The sequence below is a fragment of the Zootoca vivipara genome, chromosome 6, assembly GCF_963506605.1.
Source record: "Zootoca vivipara chromosome 6, rZooViv1.1, whole genome shotgun sequence".
NCBI lineage: Eukaryota > Metazoa > Chordata > Lepidosauria > Squamata > Lacertidae > Zootoca > Zootoca vivipara.
In genome coordinates, this window is record NC_083281.1 from 36,825,868 (window position 1) to 36,846,427 (window position 20,560).

The 20,560-nt window shown below is 44.6% G+C and overlaps 1 protein-coding gene across 1 annotated transcript in view; it reads left to right on the top strand.

The window, feature by feature from the left end:
- RUNX3 (RUNX family transcription factor 3) overlaps positions 1 to 20,560 on the top strand; it is a 129,125-nt gene that overhangs the window by 89,168 nt on the left and 19,397 nt on the right. The window contains exon 6 of the mRNA XM_060275800.1: positions 14,169 to 14,333. Within this exon, the coding sequence (XP_060131783.1) occupies positions 14,169 to 14,333 (165 nt within the window). The remainder of the gene's footprint in view (positions 1 to 14,168; positions 14,334 to 20,560) is intronic.

Genomic DNA, 20,560 nt, shown 5'->3' on the forward strand with positions numbered 1-20,560 from the left:
CTGTCTCCTTCATCCAGACATTTGATCATGCAGATGCCTGGGCCATGTGCCCTGTCACCATATGCACAATGAAGCTCGCTCCATATTTACGATTCTAGGCACACCACTTTCAGGGCCGTCTCGAGCAGGTCGGGCGCCCTGGCGCTGAGGCGCAGAGATCGCTCCTGTGCCCCCGCAGCGCGCAGCACGGCTTCCGCGCGGCTTTGTCACGCAGCGCCCCCCCTGCCGGCCTGGCGCCCTGCCGCCCCGCGCCACCGGGAGTGCACCTAGAGCCGGGCCTGACCACTTTGATTGAGCAGGCGTTCCAGATGCCCACAAAAAGCCCAAGTGTGAATGTCAGCCTCATCCCACGTTCTGTTCAGGTTTCTGCTATTCAGTATTCAGATCTCTCTCCCTTGTCAGGGTGAGATAGCAACTCTCTTATCAGCAGTGCTTTTTATGAAGGATGTAAACCTGCGTGTTTTGGCAGCATCCCAACAGGCCACCCAGCAGTTTCTGGCTGTTCTCAGATCCTGTCAGGAACTTGGAAGGGTGTCATCACACCACTAGAAACATCATGAGTTAATAGCTCTGCCTCTTTCCCCTCCACCCTTGAAATCCATAGGTCTTACTTATGGCCCCTTAAAGACTAGCCAACTCATGATGGCATAAGCCAGAGGGGGGCTCATTATACCTGCCGTGTCTCCCACTTGGCCCTTGGTGTGGTTGTGCCCAAACCATGCTCCCCATCTATCACCTGACATCAGATGCGGCAGCAGTAAACCCACTCTAGATGGGTTTACTTATTCTCCCTTTCCACCCGCTAGTACAGTTCAGTGTAGGGTTTATTATTATTATTATTATTAAAATGTGGAATCTTTTTGTGTTGTTCTGTGGTGACAGAAAAGGGCACCAAATTCAAAAAGGGGGTTTGATGTTCAGCATACACTGTGCAAGGCTCCCAAATACCTTTGGGGCCTGGATCTGGGGCAGGTCAATCCTGGGCCATAATGTGCCATTTCAAAGTGCAGATCACGCTCCAAATCATGAGGGGGGGGGGAGAGCACACAGCCCTAGTTTAAACCCTCCGTATACCACTTTAACCACCATGGAGATTCCTGGGAACTGTAATGTGTCAAGGGTGATGGAAATTGTACTGTAGGTCTATGAGGTTAGCACCCTTAGCCACTTACAGTTCCCAGGATTCTTTAGCACTACAGTGGTACCTCTACTTACGAATTTAATGCGTTCCAAACACACATTTCTAAGTCGAAAAAAATCCCATAGGAATGCATTGGGAGAAAAAATTCGTAAGTAGAAGCAACCCTATCTAAAAATTCGTAAGTAGAAAAAATCCTATCTAAACCGCATCCAAGATGGCGGACGGAGCTCCATTCGTAAGTAGAAACATTAGTAAGTAGAGTTATTCGTAAGTAGAGGTACCACTGTACTGTTAAAGCAGTATACAAAAGCTTTGCACAGTATGGTGTGGATGTGACCTGAGAGTGCTTTGTTTTCTTCCTTTGCAGCTACGACTCAAACTTGAGCCACGCTTGCAAAGGAAGCTTGTTCCATTGCACCCACGGCTTGAATTGAAGCTGAACTACAAAGGAAAATTTGAGCCTGAGTTGTCCTTGTAAAGGAACATTTTATCTCTTTTCAGCCATGGCTTGGATTGTAGTTGGGCTTCAAAGGAAGAAGCTCAACCTGAGGTCACTCCCATTCTTCCTTTGAAGCTGCTTCACCTGACACCAGGTGATTCACAGGGGACTGGCCCTGCCCACCTGTTAATGTGGTCCACAGGGGGTAGGGACATTTTTGATCTTGCTTATCAGGTTATGTCCACCCAGACATATGCATTTATGGACTGTCTTAAAGATTAACCCTTTATGGTAGATTGTGCTTTTGTGGACTACCTGAAAGACTAACAAACTTGTGAGTCAATTTGGAGTGATGGTTAGAGTGTTGGAGATCAGCGTCCATATTCCTATTCGATCATGAAGCCCACTGGGTAACTTTGGGCCAGTCACCAACAGCATTTTTGATTCACATATTGTTTCAGGAAAGTGCAAACTAAGTAAAGGTAAAGGGACCCCTGACCATTAGGTCCAGTCATGACCGACTCTGGGGTTGTGGCGCTCATCGTGTGTTATTGGCCGAGGGAGCCGGCGTACAGCTTCCAGGTCATGTGGCCAGCATGACTAAGCCACTTCTGGCGAACCATAGCAGCACACGGAAATGCCGTTTACCTTCCCGCTGTTTATCTATTTATCTACTTGCACTTTGACGTGCTTTTGAACTGCTAGGTTGGCAGGAGCTGGGACCGAGCAACGGGAGCTCACCCCGTCACGGGGATTCAAACCACCAACCTTGATTGGCAAGCCCTAGAGTCTGTGGTTTAACCCACAGCGCCTTAAAATCCAAACCGTTTGAATTTTCCCCCCATCCCTCCTTTTCACTCGCTTCATACCAGTGCATTTTTCAGCATGCAAATTCTATTCTGTATCTGAGATAATTCACTCCTATATGGTCACTGTCCTCAAAACTGGGCAGCCTGAGACTTAGCACAGGCCTCTTGCGCCTCACCCAAGTGCCCTGGGAGATTTGAAGAAGGCTTTGAAGGAATAAAAAGTGACGGCAGGCGGAGACAAGTGAGGTCCTTTCAGGTACAGGAGCAGCATCCTCAGAGATCTCTGTACAGAAACACCTACTGGGCAGGGCTGGCCTTACCATGAAGCAACATGAAGCTGTTGCTTTAGGCAGCTGTTTTCAGAGAGAGCCCACCCATTTTCTTTTCCATTTTTGGCTTTCAACTCCCTGGGTCCCTTCAAATTAAACAAACAACAACCACCCAGCCTCTTTAAAATAGGACATGAGTTTGTATTTATTCAACATTAGCCCTATGCTGAGTAGACTCATCAAAATTAATGCTCATACCTAACTTAGGTTGATCATTTTCAGTGGGTCTACTCTTGAGTATATCTTAGTTGGATGCAACCCATAGACAGATAGCAAAGTCACAGCAGTGCATTGGCATGCGCAAGAAGGGATTGGCACATTTGTCAATTTTTGTTTCAGTTTCTCATTTTTCCAGAATTCAGTGCATATCCAGTGCATATAGTGTACCCATTTTTGTGTGCATTGCGTGCCTGGAGAGCTGCACTGCAAAATTTGGAGAACTGCAAATTCTGAAGGATGCCTGTGTTTCACTTCACGTATCGTTTTTGAAAGTGTACAATGAGTAGGCTTGCCTTTAAATGTGAACTGAAATGAATTTCTCCCCCCATCCATACTCATAAGGGCTAGAAACTTCTTTTAAAGAAGGTTTGGGTTCTCAGGAATTTCATATGCTTTTGTGGTTGCAGCAGACACACACACACACAGAAAGAGCCCCGGGAACAGAGACGTGCAGTACAGTACTGCTATTAGTAACAGCAATAGGCTGCACAGGATCAGTCCGTTGGCCAGTTTAATATTATTTTTTGGGCCTTAACGGCTTCAGCTTCTGGAGCACTCATGTAATATCTGGCTTAATAAAACATAGGGCATGGCTGTTTCCTTGCTAGCTTGGGAATTTTCCTCCAGAAAAAAACAATTATCAAGTCTGGCCAAAATTCTGACTCCTTGGTAATTACTAGTAACAAAGTGCAGCTCTTTAGGGCTTTCTTAATATTGTGTTATTTTTAAAAAGGAAGGGGGATGGGGGAGAAGAATGTTTCAATTACCTCAAAGAAATATGATTACACGAGGGTCAAACAATTAAGCTAAATGGTTCATGTGTTGCTTCATTACTTTCCCCATCCATAAACTCGGAGGGCAAATTGCCAGGAGTCTCAAAGTAACTGAAAAGCAGGGGAGACAGAGGACGTTCCTCCCCCCCCCCTTGCTTCTCCCAACATAACCCTGTTCACAGCCTCTGGTGCTTTACTGCAGTTATGGCATGCCTAGTCTAGGGAAATGAGCTCTGCTTTAACTACATCCAGCCCCCAGTCTGAACACACAAGCAGAGCTAAGGGCTCCTTCCCATCTTACCTTTTATCTAGGCACATTTTTGTGCTACAACAAACACAGCCCCCCAAACAGTCCCATTTTAACACAGTTATATAACCCATGATTTGAAAGCTATAAAAATTGTGATGGGCAGATCACACTTCGGCTAAGTCCAAATTCCCCTTCCCTGCTTCAAAAACTCAAAGAACATAAGAAGAGCCTGTCAGCTGGATGAGGCCAATGGCCCATCAGGTCCAGCAGCTTGTTCTCACAGTGGCCAACCAGATGCTTATAAGCAGGAGCTAAGCGCAACAGCACCTCTCACCACTTGCAAGACTCGGCAACTGGTATTCCAAGAAGGATAGCTCAGTTGGTTAGACCATAGTACTGACAATGCCACGGTTGGAAGTTCAAAGTTCAACCCCCGTATGGGAGAGCTGCATAATCCTGCACAGGCGCGTAGCAAGGGAGGGGTGATGGGGGCAGGACGCCCCAGGTAGCACTCTGGTGGGGGGCAGCTTCCCCGGCCCCTCCCCGCCCTCCACTGATGACGGCCGCCGTGGCGCAACCACCATTGCAGAGACGCCCCAATGTTGCGCCGGCAACTCGCTCTGCTTCTTCCTGCTCGGGCAGACTACAAATCTTTCCCCTGCTTATGTGAACTAAAAGAAAGATCACTGGTATTTCCAGTGAAATACAGTACACAGGATTTGATTCCCTCTCAGGATGTCTTTGGGAGTATCAACGGATAGATATGAAGACCAGAAGGAAGAAATATGTATGCAGAACAGAATGTGAAGGCAGAGGAGAACTGAAAAAAGCAGAACCATTAATACTTGTTGAAATGAGCTGGTCCACTAGAGCAAATGGGGCACTGCCCCCACCAAGCTCAATCTGCTGGAGGAGGAGGGGTTGTTGCACTCAGGTCCCGCTTCTGAGCTTCCCTTGGGCACCTGCTTGGTCACTGTGAGAACAGGATGCTGGGCTAAATTACGCTTCAGCCTAATCCAGTAGGCTCTTCTGATGTTCTCTGGAGTATTTCACTGACACTTTTTAACTTCTGCTGACTGCTGGCTGCTTTGCAGCTGTTTTGTTGTCATTCTTATTCTTGTTTAATGGCTGCTGTTTTTAATGTGGGATTTTTATTTTTGGTGCTGGGATTGTCTTGCTTTATTGTGTTAGTCATTGTTTTAGTCACTGTAATTAGCTGCCTTAAGCGCCTTGCATTGAGAGGCGGGACATAAATAAGTTAAATTGAGCATGCCTGATGACTGGAAGCCTAAAGCAATGGCTCATGTTGTTGTTGTTTAGTCGTTTAGTCGTGTCCGACTCTTCGTGACCCCATGGACCCCATGGCTCATACAGAGGCCCAATTGGCCTTTGGAGGTGAGATGTTTTGCTGGACTGACCTTCATGCCAGGTGTTCTTGACTGATACACTCGTGCAGAATTGTGCAGAATTGTCTGCCTCAACAGTGGTTGATTTGAAGGGGGGAAAACCAGAGCAGTGAGCAATCCAGAGTCACAAGAAGCAGCCTTTTTGGGATGGATCATCTGGGCTCACAGAAGCCTTCTCTTCTTGCATTCTTGCAGCACACTTGTTCAGGGCCGTCTTAAGCACCTCTGGCGCCCTGGCGCCGTGGTGTGATGGATCCCTCCGGCACCCCCCCTGCCCCGTTTCCCGGCGTGACGGGCGGGCGGGCTCAGCGCGTAGCACTACTGCCGAGGGCGCTGCTGCACGGAAGAGCAGCGGGCGGGCCGGCGCAGTTGCGATGCGCCTCCCTGGCGGGCCGGCGCCATGGCGCCCTGCGCCACGCAGCCTAGCCGTAAGGCCGGCCCTGCACTTGTTATCTACTGAAGGAGCACTGATGTGCCACAGAATGTGGTATGGGAATAGGAAGCTGTTTTGTGCCAAGTCAGACTATTCATCCCTGTGTAGCCCCAAGGGTGGGGAATCTTTTCTGGTTCTCCAGCCAAGTAATATGTGCAAACATGCATGTATATGTAACGTGTGCACAAAAATGCATTTATTAGTGAAAAGGACAATAAAAATATATTACGGTATATTAGGGAAGATGGGTTGCAAAAATATAAATGTTTGACAGAATTGCATACAAAAATCTGTATATTAGGAGAAAGTAACACTGGAATACAAACTGATATGGAAATGTGGAGAACTAAAGCTGAGGCTGGAAAAATTGGAAACTGAAATCGACAGATTTGCCAATCCTCCCACTCCCAAGTAGGTGTTCTTCAGATTGCGGCCTTATGGTAAGACAGGCTCAGCCACAGAAGAGACTGCCAGGGAGTCATTGTGGGTGCCGAGGGGTGATTGACAGTAGTCAACAAATATTTAAAGCTGGCATCAGTTTCCTTTCACATGCTTTTTTACTCTCCTTGTGGTTTCCCCCTTCTTTAAAAGTAGGGCTACTAACTGATTAATATGGTCTTAAACATCTACATTGGAATAAATTTGTACTTTACGAAACCTGCAACTTAAGTACACTTGTTTAAATTGTAAGGTAGCATTAGATCAGTTGCAGCTTAATGAGCAAAAGTAACCACACGTTGTTAGAACACGTTTAATTTTACTCATCTGATCCTTATTACTGTGGCATATCAGAACAAAACAATCCCACTTGTGACTTTGGACTTGTGGAATAATGGTTCTACCTGCCTTTCACCTCGCCTAATCCCATATTGAATCCTACGGTGCAGGGAACAAATAACAAATCCATAGAATACACCTCTAGCATGTCAAAGTAAGGCCAGGAGCAGACCAGCGCAAATTTAGACACCTCCCTAGCAACATCCACAATCCCTTGCAAGGTCCCCTTGCCATGAGGATCATCTCTTGACTGAGCCCAATATTTCTAATTGCCATTATTTTTATGTATTTGATATCTCACATGAGTTGTATTTTGTCTTATAGTGCCACCTACAGGCTCCCTGCCTTTCTGCTTCTCAAGTTGATTACTATTGGGGGGGTCTCTGAGCAATAGGATCCAGGTTGCCATCTTTTGAGCCTGGGCAGTCTTACATTGTTTTTCAGACCTTTAAAAAAAAAGGCCTCAAGCCTTCAGTTGCTTTCCACAGTGGTGAGCAGCCCAAAATAGGTAATGCTACAGACTGGGAGATGCCTGTTTCCAGGTGGTTCTTTTTCAGCTACGTATGCATAGAGCAACACCTATATACAGGTCTACATCACTGTAGGCGATAGCCTTGTGGCAGTTTTGGCACACTGGCATGCTTAATTGCCAGCCCAGTAAAAACTTCACCAACCAATATTCTGTAGGATTGTCAGGTGCAAAGGAGGACAGGGCTCCCTGCACATTTAGTAACAGTTCAGAAAATGAAATTTCATCAGGAATAGCTTGCCTGCAGCTTCCTATACATCTCTTCCCTGTTTACTGTCTCCCAGTTTCTCAGCTTTTAATCTGGAGCCCACTCGGCACATGTAGGACTGCCCAGAAGCAAGTGCTTTGGCTGATGCTGTGTGGAAATGTGTCTAGGAATGATTAGGTCACTACTGCATGCTTATGGAAATCTCAGTTAATTGGTTCCAATCAGTTCCCTCTGCTTACATTTGTATTACACAAATCCGCACTGAGCAATAGTTCTGAAGAAAGTAGCTTACTTTATGTTTGCTTTTAGATGATGCATGTATATATCCCGAAAGGGCAATGCTTCCCAAACACCCAAACATTTAAAAACAAACAAACATATTTAATAGATTTATATCCCACTTTTCAACTAAGTCCCCAAATTTGCTAACAACACCAAAAAAGCACATGCTCAGAAAACAAAACAACCAGTCCTGCTACAGTAGGAGCCAGCATCAGCTGATGTTAGTTGGTTCTGTGGGTGCCAAGGAGGAGACAGCCCAGCTGGAGCTGGTCTTGAAGCACCTCTTGCACTTCCTTTCCCATTTAATGGTCAGATTCCAAGCTAGAATTTCTCTAGTTTTAAATTTTGATACTGTACCATTGTTTAAATTAGCCTTCACCAACCTGGTGCTCTCCAGATGTTTTGGACACCCACTCCCATCAGCTGCATGCATCCAGGATGGCCAGTGGTCAGCGATGATGTGAACTGTTGTCCAAAACAATAAAGTGTAGAAGTGTAAAACCATTAAGTCCAGATTCCAGAGTCTAAAATTACCTAATTGCACTACTTTTCCTGGCTCTACTTCCTGATTTCTGAATCACTTCTGACATCTGCCTACTGCTTGTCCTTGACACTTTTTCATGGCTTGTTTACTGCAGGATTACAGAAGTGACTGGGGATGGAGGAGAATTTTGATTTAGTACATATTTAAAGCCAAATCTATCCAATTTCCAAAAAAAATATGCAAACTGAAATACACTCATCTGATTTTTGCTATGCAGTTCTGCAACCAACCAGTGCTTATAAAAATCGCACATATAAGGGGAAAGTGTGCAAAAAAGGAAGATATTCGTGAAAACAGCATACAAAAATGCATTAGAGGAAATTGCTTCCAAAAATGTATACATTATTTAAAACTGCATATAAAGCCATGTTTATTGTGATAAATTTGTACTACAATGTTAATGAATTTCCATGATATATATATATATTAATCCATATGGCGCGTTCTCCAGTTCTCCAGCTCTCCAGTGTGGAGAACTGAAGATTGGAAAATACTGAGACGACTCCATTCCTAGTGGGGATTTGCACATGTTAAGGGGCTATCACAAATTAAATAGCATGGGAAGTAGTATCTTCCTGTCACCACACATAATTTCTGTCTATAATACAGATTTTCTGTTCATTCATTGTTAACGTATAATGATATGTGTTAATTCAGTATTAGTTCCAGCAAGGCATCAAATGTTGAGAATGCATGTGTAAACTCGCCCAGAGTCCAGTTGCTCTTAGCTGAAACCATTAGTTAGTTGGGATGCCCACTGACCAGGAAAAAAAATGGCTTGGCCTATACTTTGTGCCATTAGAGCAGGCACCCCCAAACTCGCCCCTCCAGATGTTTTGGGACTACAATTCCCATCATCCCTGACCACTGGTCCTGTTAGCTAGGGGTGATGGGAGTTGTAGTCCCAAAACATCTGGACGGCCGAGTTTGGGATGCCTGCATTAGAGGCTATGTGTGATGGGATGGATATAAATGATGTCATTTCATATCCACAGATCAAGCTGCAGTTAAAGGTTTAGTTACAAGGGTTAGTTGAAAGGTTGGCCACTTCCTGCTTCCAGCTGCAGCAGCTGCAGAGAGCAAGGCAAGTTGCTCTCTCAGACTCATCCCAGGTGTGGCAGATTTAGCAGGGCAGGGAATCCTATCACTGTGTAAAATCAGAAGTAATCCACTGAAAACAACTGAAGTGAAAGAAGGACTCAGCCAAGGTACTGAGTCTTGCCAGCTACATCAGATAGACCTGCAGATCAGCACATGCCACAAAGCTTTGTTTCAATATAGGCCCTTCCCATCCCTAATTTATTTGTGATTCTCCCGGTTGAGAATGAGTGTCAGAGTCTACGATTGCCACATCTGCAATGCATGATCACATCTTTGAAGAGGCAGCGCGAGGCTGTTGTTGATACATGCATGTCAAGTAATTAACATTACTCATTAATGCTTATCTCTCAGCATATTTACCCCATGTACACCATTATTCAAATAACCAATCAAGGCCGTTTCCATTTAGTGAGCCACAAGTCCTCCGTTTCTAATAGCCAAATCTTCATATCGGGAAAGTGTGACTTCCTCAGGGAAGGTTAACTGGCAGCCTGCAAGGGTGGATTTCTACCACCACTTCGCAAGCCAATAACTGTTCCCTGTGGCAAGCCTACACAATGTTAATCAAATCCTGTTGAGAAGTTTTGCTGACAGAAAAGAAAATTACTTTCCAAAAGTTACAGGCGATGAGAGGCTTCCATGTTGTAATGTTCCATCTCTGTTTTGTGGTTTTGTATGTGGTCTCTTGGGCATGCATGAGGTTGTATTCACAACTGAGAGGTCTTTTTCTGCTAGAGGCGTGGCTACCATATTATGGAACTTAACTAGCCATGAGGAAATCAGTTTGTGTAACAAAATATATTCCTATATTCCTATTTGAATAATAGAGCTCCACACCCCAGAATATGGAATTTAACAGCCTCTGTTATAAAGGGAAACAACTTTAAGTGAAAATGCTTCCTTTTTCTTCTATTAATAGTACTGACTATTATTGTTAATAATTAATACTCTAAGAAGGTAGCAATTTCCATTCCGACTTCTGTTTTTCACAGTCAACAGTTTGCATTCTGCTGCAGTTCAGGTTCTACGAAATACTTTATTGTCTCACTGTCCGCCATTTAACGAAACTTACATAACTATGTAATTTACATAACTTACATTTCATTTCAATGTAAGGGAAACATCAAAAGACATTAGTTATAATGTGTGGCCTTTTTTAAAAAAAAAACAAACCAGCAACACTGTAGACGAACACCAATGGTATTCACCGAAATGATTCTTGGCTACAGATGAACGTGTGAACTGCAGCAATTTCTACTTTATTTTCTGCTTTTGTTGGACTCATTAAATTATTGATTGCAGCTGGTTACCAGGCAGCAGACAGGGGTCCCTTTTCCTCATTTCTACAGGGTGGTGCGGTATGTTGCAAAGCAAAACACTGACGAAAGCTGCAGCCACCCACCATCTTCCTATCCTTCTAGCTCCCTCTCTATCAATCCCAGCATTTGCCCAACCTTCCCAGGTGCTGACGGCAGGTCTGATTGAAGGAGGGGAACCATCCATTAGCGATAAAGCACACACATTGCATGCAGAAGGTCTCAAGTTCAGTTCCTGGCAACTCCGAACGGGACTGGCAAAGACGGCTTGTCTGAAACACTAAAGAGTTGCTGCCAGTTAGTTGAACTCGATAGACAATTGTCTGACTTGGTATAAGACGGCTTCCTGCATTCCTACAAACTAACCAGTATGACTACCACCATCATATCTAGTTTGATCCAATAGAGTTGGGATCAAATTGTGGGAGCTCTCCCATAACTTAAAAGAGGGGAAAGCGAGCAAACATGGCACATCTCCTCACTCCGAACAACTGGACTTCAGCCAACACAGAGAGACAGACAACAGAGAAACAGACAGAGGATAAGGATGGTTATTTTCTCTTCACAGTTGGTCCATTCATCAAGTGGCCAAAGACCCTTCTATCCTTCTTAATTGCTGAATATGCTTTCCCACTTGCTGCTTTAGGGAGTTGGTGTAAATCTTTTGGACAAAATATACAAGCCAGTGACTGAGGGTGGGGCCTTGACACACTTTTTTCTTTGCTTCAAGGGCAGGAAAAGTCAGCAGGGTCAGTATCTTAAGAAAGCAAGACGAAACCAAAGGAATGGCTCAGTGTGACTAATGGTGTGAGAAAGGTTCACATCAAGCATATCAGGGCCAGCCCAAGACATTTTGCTGCTTGAGGCAAAACAAAAAAATGGTTGGGGCCCCACTCCACTTCCCCTGCTGTGGCAACTGGAGGAAACGCAGGGAAGCCCAGGAATGCTGAAGGCAGCATAGGAGAAGAAGCCAGGAAATAGTAGCACCAGCGGCAGCCCTGCTCTTTCCAAGCAGCAACTGTGAGTGACAAGCACTCTGCCACTTGAGTTATGAAGAACCTCACAACGTAAGAAGACTCTCAATCCATAGTGTACTTCGTACCTCTCCACCCTCTAATGTTTGTCAGAAATTATAAAACTTCCCTAAAGCAGAATAAAAAAATTCCTTCAGTAGCACCTTAAAGACCAACTAAGTTTATATTTTGGTATGAGCTTTCGTGTGCATGCACACTTCTTCAGATACACTAGAAACAGAAGTGTCAGACCCTATATATATACAGAGGGTGGTGGGGGTGGGTGGGAATGGGAGATGGGCTGATGGGAGTGGTAAACCTGTAGATGGGTGTTAATGGCTGCTGATGGCTGCAATTAGTCCTGGGCTGAGGTGCTAAAGAAAGCTTGATCATGCATAATGAGATAAGAATCCGATATCTCTATTCATCTCAGGTGCTTCCATGGGTTTAAGCTTGGTAATGATTTCCAATTCAGCAACTTCTCTTTCCAGTCTGTTCCTGAAATTTCTCTGTAATAAAACAGCTGCTTTGAGATCTTGTATAGAATGTCCTGGGAGATTGAAGTGTTCTCCTACTGGTTTTTCAGTCTTATGGTTCCTGATGTCAGATTTATGTCCATTTATCCTTTGGCGTAGGGTTTGGCCTGTTTGTCCAATATAGAGAGCTGAAGGGCACCGTTGGCATTTGATGGCATACACAATGTTAGAAGCTTAAAACCATGGAAGCACCTGGGATGAATAGAGACATCGGATTCTTATCTCATTATGCATGATCAAGCTTTCTTTAGCACCTCAGCCCAGGACTAATTGCAGCCATCAGCAGCCATTAACAGCCATCTACAGGTTTACCACTCCCATCAGCCCATCACCCATTCCCACCCACCCCCACCACCCTCTGTATATATATAGGGTCTGACACTTCTGTTTCTAGTGTATCTGAAGAAGTGTGCATGCACACGAAAGCTCATACCAAAATATAAACTTAGTTGGTCTTTAAGGTGCTACTGAAGGAATTTTTTTATTTTGCTTCGACTCAGACCAACATGGCTACCTATCTGTAACTTCCCTAAAGCAGTTAAGGATGAATGGGCAACTGCTGTCTGCAAAAGGTGAAGGAGGAAAAGGGAATCCAGGCCTTGTTGTCAGAGTGCCTAAGAAAGATAAATAAACTCTGCTAAATTTTGCCCATTTAAAATGGAAGCAAAGAATGTCAAACAGGCGTGTGGATCACAGAACGCAACAGCCGCTTTGGGTTGGTTGGTTGACTGGTTGAACTTAAAAGACTTTGCCCTTCCACAAAGCATCCAGGCAATTTTCGAAAAGAAAAAATATATATAAATCAAAAAATGATAAAGGGCACCAGCTGTATAACTTAATGCTGACCGTGCTTGTATGTTGTATGATGGTTTTAACTTTGCATTGTTCTGGCTTTTACGAAAACACCACAACTGTCCCGGAGGTTTAAGAAAGTCAGTTCTTTTCTTCTCAATTGGCAACCCTACCCTGGGAGACCTATCATCTTCACTGAATGCAGGAGTAGTGAATGTGGTGCCTTTCACATCATGTTGGATTGCAACATTTACCATGTTTGCCCAGCTGCCCAGAGCTTTTGTCATGTTCCTCCATTTCAAATAAGAGGTTTGCACCCAAATGCTTTGGAATTATTATTATTTTGCTTTTATTTATTTATTATTGCAAAGCTCTTGGAGCAAATGCTTCTCTTCATCAGAGTGGGGGGGTGGGGATTTGGACACAGAAAGAGCAGCTTTCAACCTCTCCTTTAAGGGATCCGTTTCCAGCATTCCATGCTGCATTTTTCAGCATCTCCGCCTTGCGCCAAAACGCCCCAAACTACCAGCGTGCTTTCTATTACTGCCTGCAGTATCAGATTCACATCTATCCTTCCATATGGAAAACATTTCATGTGTTTGATGTAGTGATACAGATCTTCTTATTGGGCAAGCGGGCTGGGGACCCAACATGTTCATGTCATGATGTCATGGTGTGCCAAATGCAAAATAGCATTCGCTTAAAGTTTAATACATCCTTGTGGACACGAAGAGGGCAAATTCAGTAGCATGTTGTTTCCGGTTGCATTTTGTTCCCCCACCGTGCTCTGAATTGTTCACATCCTGGAGGCAGGGGACAAAAAAGGATATCATCATTATGTTGATTGCAGCCCAAAATATTCTAACATGGTCTTTGCCAACCTGGTGCCCTCCAGATGCTATGGATTGCAATTCCTGTCAGCCAGCTGGACTTGTCATCCGAAATACCTGGAGGGCTCCCTGTTGGTGAAGACTGTTCTAGCATAAGCAACATGTCTGTAAATATAAACTAGACAAGTGAGACCTGCAACAAAATGTCCATCTTCCATATGAGGAATGGGAAACCTGCAGCCGTCCAGATGTTATTGGGGCTCCAACTCCCATCAGTCACAACCAGCATGGTCAGTGATCAGGGACTGTGGCAGCTGTAGTCCAGCAACATCTTGAGAGCCACAGGCTCTCCATATCTAGTCTAAACTCATCTTCAACGGGCCTGCTGGCACGAATTGATTCTGTACAGAATGTATTTGTTGACTTTCCTTACTGTTCCAGGGCATCGGCAGAAGCTTGAAGAGCAAACCAAAACCTATGGGGATCGTTTTGGGGAGCTGGAGAGGTTGCGGCACCCAATGAGGATCACTCCCACCACCCCCAACCCCCGAGGATCCTTGACTGCTCCTGGACACTTTGGGACACAAGCACAGAGTCAGATCCAAGGTAAACAGATTTGGTTCCTTCGTTGGCTCAGGTCTCTCTGCAAATGGTCCTCCTGCTGCAATAAGTGGAGCTGAATACGGGTTTGGTTTTTTTCAGTTTGGGTAAGCCACACAGCAGCAGGCATATGCAAAGTTCAAGGTGCCAGATTCAAGGTTGGTGTACAAAGTCCTATATAATTTAGGACAAAGATGCCTATTATTATTATTATTATTATTATTATTATTATTATTATTATTATACTACTACCACCACCACTACTACTACTTGTTAGTCACTAGGGCAATCCAAAGCGACTTACAACCAAACAAACAGAAGGTCATCTCCCAATTGATCATTGTATTCTGCAGGAGAAGCCTCCTGCAGATACCACCTCATCAGGAGGTCTGTTCCATACAATGCAGAAACCAGGCCTTTGGTGTGGTGGCACCTACCCTTTGGAGTTCTCTCCTGCTAATGTATCAGAGAGGTGCTGTCTCTATCATCTCTTTGGCATCTATAGAAGACCTTCCTTTTCAAACATGCCTTTTTATGTGGAGGGTTTTTATTATTACTAGCTGGCCTGGGCATTGGTTGCTGTGACTCATCCCTGTGACTCCCCCCAACCCATCCTGACCCCGTCCTGCCCCCACCCCCAACGCAGGCGAGTCCCCACCTCTGCTCCCTGCACAGCTGAGCTGAGGTGTTTTGGAGAGGGAAGGGGACGGCAACAGTAGGACTTGGTTTTCGGTGCGGTGGCGGCAAGGTGTGGCCTGTCTGATGGTGAGACGTGAGTGGCTAGGGGCAGGATCCCAGCATGGCCCTTTGTGGAGGAATGGCCATTGTGGCGGTTATAGCATATTGGTTCCTGACTTTACGATCTGCCCTACCCTGTGAGATGCAGCTTCTGGCTTCTATTTCCCAGCATGCACTTTTGTCTGAGTGGTGTGTTATGGAACACGGGGTTTGGGGGGTTTAACCTGGCGCTGTTGTGATGTCTGTCTACACAAACCGTATGTGGTCACTTGCTTATTCACATGTGACGTGTCCAAATTTGAACGCAATCGGTCAAGCGGTTTTAGCGAAAAGTGGAGACAAACAAACATGGTCGGTTTACATTTATATATATATATAGATTATTCTAATCTGTATCTGTATTGGATTTGAAATTGTTTTTATATATGACATAGTTTTATATATGTTTTTATTGTTGGTTGTTAAATTGCTTTTCATTGTTAAATCATTTTGAGGTGTTTCATAGGAAGCAATTTATAAATGAAAAAAATAACAATAATAAGTAGGGTGTGCCTTGGATGGCTGGCTTGAGTCACCTGGAGGTGTTTACTAGCCCTATTCTGCTGCATTTGCTCTCCTCACCTCCCTTTAGGACTTCGTAGGCTGGATCATAAGTCTTTCTATTGAGGTGAGAGGGGTGAATGTGTATTACTCCAACTGTCCTTTTTCTCAGTCTTGCTCCCTATTTTTCAGGATGTTCATGGGTCGCTACCACTATTTGGCCTTGCCTTCTGGGGTGCCTGTTTTAAAAAGCATATGTGAATGTACATACCGTATATCTGGTGCACAATGAACTTTTCCTCCCTTCCCCTGCCAACCAACCACTGTCTGCTCTGATAGCAAATATTGCTGAACCATTGCAACTATTCCATATTAAGATCAACTATATTTTTTTGTGAGATTAACTGATGTAACTGATTATATGTTGTGTTCAACATTATTGGGGTTAAAATTAAAGGAACTGTCAGTTTACAGTGTGAACTGACCACCTAGATATCTGCAGATGAAGGATGGTACAGTGGTGCCTCGACTTACGAATTTAATCTGTTCCGAAGGCACCTTCGTAGGTCGGAAAATTCGTAAGTTGAAAAGTGCCATTGGAAACGCGATTTCCCATAGGAATGCATTGGAAACAGGAAAATTCGTAAGTCGAAGCAACCCCATCTAAAAATTTGTAAGTTGAAAAAACCCTATCTAAAACCACTGCAGTTTCCGTTCGGTTGTCGAGAAATTCGTAAGCGTGCGGCCATTTGCCCCACTTGTAAGTCAAAAAATTCGGTTGTCGAGTTGTTCGTAAGTCGAGGTACCACTGTATACAAATTTAATAAATAATAATAATAATAAACAATGCAAATGAGCATCAGTAGTTACTATAGAACAGACTGGTGCAGAATAAAGGACTACATACTGTACAATATAAAGTCAGTAGATAATTTTTAGCATTTAGCATTTGTAACTGGCAACATTGGGCAGTTGTGGGTGCCCTAGCCAATGGTGCCCTGAGGGGCCCCCCAGACTAGGTACCTCTCTGTCCCCTTTCTACATTTCTAAAGCCACGCTGCATCAGGCATCATGGGGCCATGTGATAAATTTTAAATGTCGACCCTCATTGCGGCAGTGGACAGTTGAGATACTATTTATATTTCCCACAATGCAGTGGAGTGACTCTGCTTTGGGCAATCTGGGAATTTTGAAATGACAGCTTGTGACTTACCGCTATTGCTTTGGCCAAGTATAGGCAAAAAAAGTAAGGGTGGGGGCAGTGCTTTTTTTCTATTTTTTTTAAAAAAGTGCCAGTACTCACCATTAAGTTGTTACAGTAACCGTCACACTTTTTAACAACAAAAGAGAGAGGTGCTGTTACTGTGTACTCTTGAGCACTGGGGGGGGGGCAGATACATGAAAGCCAGAATGTTGTAGATGTTAGCATTTTTATGTGATAATAAGTTACAACTTTCTAAAGCCATACTCAGGGTGATATACAGCATCTTGAAAACACTAAACAGTTGAAGCCACCAGTGCTGGTCATGGTTTGGGGAGACCACATAGTTTTCCTGGGTGGCCTTGAGTACGGTAGTCTCTCAGTCGAAGCACTCGCTAACCTTGAGTAGATTATGCAAGGATTAAAAAGAGCAGAGCCCTGTTTCAGCCACCCCATAGTTCATTGAAGGAAAGGTCAGGTACAAACAGAGAAATACCAAAATGATAGTCTTGCTTCTGCGCCCCCCCCCCAGCCCTCATACCATTCAATAACAACCACACAAACATCATACACACAATAACTTCCTCTATTTCTGATGCTCAGACCAGAGTACTGATGGTCTGGGTTTGTTTGTTTGCAAAAATGGTACCATTCGTGCGCTAGGTGGGTGTATCAGCAGGCTTCATCAAGCCTAGAGCTTTGCAGACAGCCCCAAAAGACATCCCCAAAAGAAATATAGACTATAGTAGGGGGGGAACCAAAGGACTTCTCCCCCCACACACACATAAATAAAAGGCAACTATGCATGCATGTAGCTGGTGCCTGACACACCTGAATCCATTGTCATTAAGCGAAATTGGCTCCAGGGCTTGTTTGGAAGGCTTCCAAAAGCAGTTCCTGGCTGAGTGTGGTGCAAGATAGAGAGGGATGGAGTGGAGGAAGCTTAGAGCAGGCACGTCCAACAGGTAGATTGTGATCTACCAGTAGATCACTGGATGTCTGTGGTAGATCACTGCTAGATCACTGGCACCCCTAAAAAAAGCTCACCCAAAATTTTCCTCCTCCCTAAAAAAAAGCTGGACTATGACCTGAAGCCCTAAACAAAAACGGGCCTCCCTCCCTCCTAAAAGAAGCTTAACAAGTTTGACCTAAACCCCCCAAAACAGGGTTTCCCTTCCTTGAAAAAACTCAACAGCTTTGACCTGAACCCCCCCCCAAAGAGGGTAGATCACTCCCAGTTTTTAACTCTGTGAGTAGATCAGAGTCTCTTGGGAGTTGGCCACCCCTGGCTTAGAGGATGAGGAAGGGACCAGCTTGTGAAGGCACAGGGCTGGATGACTGGCAACTGGCCCAGTCCACACCTTGAAAGCTCCCTCTTCTCAGGTGGGGATGCTACCCTACTCTGGGCAGCCTCATCCCTGAGAAGGAAGAGCTTTAAAGGCTCCCAGAACGCACACAAAATGTTTTGTTGCAGGGCCCCACTTGTTTTTCTTTAACCACAGACTCAGCCTTAAAAAGCGAAGACAAGACTCTGGCGCATGCAGGTCAGGCAGTTGCCTCCTAGCGCTCATCACCAGAATAATGTCTAGGGTAGGGCAGAGCCAACATTTCTCACAGAATAATTTTCTGGCTCTTGCTTTGTTTTGTTCTGTTTTGTTTTTGCTCTTTCTTAACTGCTAGAGAATTTGAGTCCTCCCTCTGGGAAATAATCAGCAAAATGGCTTCCTCCAAGTTTCCCTGGCTGCGAATTTTTAACACAGCCATCAATCCAGTTTAAATATTGTTTACTATTATTTTAATATTGGTCACAACCACACCACACATTTATTCCCACAGAGAATCCTGGGAGCTGTTAAAATTGAATAAATGTGCTTTAACTGCATGGTGTGGATGTGGCCATTGATAAAGGAGATCATGGGCTTGGCCCCTTCTGGTCCCCTCTCCCTTCCTTCATCCAGCAACATCATGAACTAACAATAGAGTTTCGTCTTGACAGCAATTGAGCTGCAATTTCTCAGAAAAGAATTTCATCATATCTCCCCCAAGAATATTCACCAAAATGTGCCCACACATGCATCTCCCTGCCAATAGACAGTGTGGAGAATTTTCATTTCCCCTCAGCTTTTGTCTAGGGGGGTGTCAGTCACCATCTACACCATCCTTTCAAAGCACATTTATACTACATTAGCAGTTAAGGCTTCCCCCAAATAATCCTGTGAAATGTAGTTTACCCCTCACAGAGTTACAATTCCCAGGATCTTTAACAAACTACAGTCCCCAGGATCGAAGCTGTCGAGCGGTGAAAATCATGTTCACTGTCCCCCTAGAAGATAGAAAACCATTTTGGGATTCAGGAAGGGTAGCCTCGGATATTGTTAGGAGACGGTTTGCTAAGATCCTTGCAAGAATTTTGCCGTCCACAGCTAATAAAGAGATGCCTTGATACCGTAGGTTCCACAATCCGTTCTATCACCTTATTTTTTAAAGGAGATTGATAATTTTGGCATCCCTAAAGTCTGCTGGGATCTCCTTTCTCCGCCAGAAATTTTCGATGAGCTTGTGAAGCTGTTGTGTAAGTTCAATTCCACCCACTTGGAAGATTTCAGCAGGTATTCCATCAGGTTCACTGGCTTTGTGGTTTTTCATTTGGTTAATAGCTGTACAAAACTCTCCTAGATTTGGAGATACTGCAAGCTCATCTCTGATTTGTTCTTGTGGAATTTGTGAGAGGACCTCAGCAGCTATGGGTGAGTTGCAGTTAAGGAGATGTTGGTACAGTAATGTTCTTTCCAGCGCAATGCAATAGCTTATCTTTTAGAAGTGTGGTACCATCTGTATAAGTGTAGGGGGCCATTCATTGGCCCATAGATAGTCTTTGTGCATCATGAGTGTTGGCTAAGTGCTGGATCTCTTGAGATTCCCCCCCCCCACCAGATGTTCTTTAGTTCTCTGGTTCTTTGAACCTCAGCCTTAGCGTTGACATAGGTTTTTTCCTTAGTGGCACAGTTTCTATCTCTTTGCCAGATCTGAAAGGCCTTCCTTTTCTTGTCCATAAAGTGTTCAATCTCACTGTCGTTCTCATCAAACCAGTCCTGGTGTTTCTTGGTTTGGTATCCAATAGTTTGTTCACAGGCTGCAATAATGGATGTTTTTAGCTTGCTCTAGTGTTCCTCAAAATTATCAGGGAACTCTGAAAACAGGCGGTCCTTAAGAGTCTTGAGTCAGAATGACTGAATCTGTATCCACTGCCCATGTACCAGATCATGACTAGGGGCTTCCAGATTTCACGGTCCTGGGTTCGGGATGGGTTTTTGGAAGACGTCTATGTCTTCACAGTGAGACTCTATTCTGATGGCATGAGTATCACGACGACCAGTAGATTATTATCTGCTGCAGCCTTCTTCCGCCTTCACAACCGTTGTAACATGACACTTTTTATCTTCTGCCTGTTCTGCCATTGGAGGACTTCTTGCATCATTCTTTATCTAGCTCCTCCCCCTTGACCGTACAAGGGTCATAGGAACGTGCAAGCCCACTCACCACAAGAAGGTGATGAGCCAGCAAGTGTTTAAAATGTATAGTGTGGATGTGACCAAAGTTTGTACCTTTCCATTGTATGCTTCCCTTGAGCATGAGGACACCACACTGGCCAGCTCCAGATAGGGAGATATGGAGGGCTGCATTCATCCCCCAGACCTGGGATTCCCTATCCCCGTCCTAGCGCTAGACTCAGACCTACCAGAAGGATTTCACA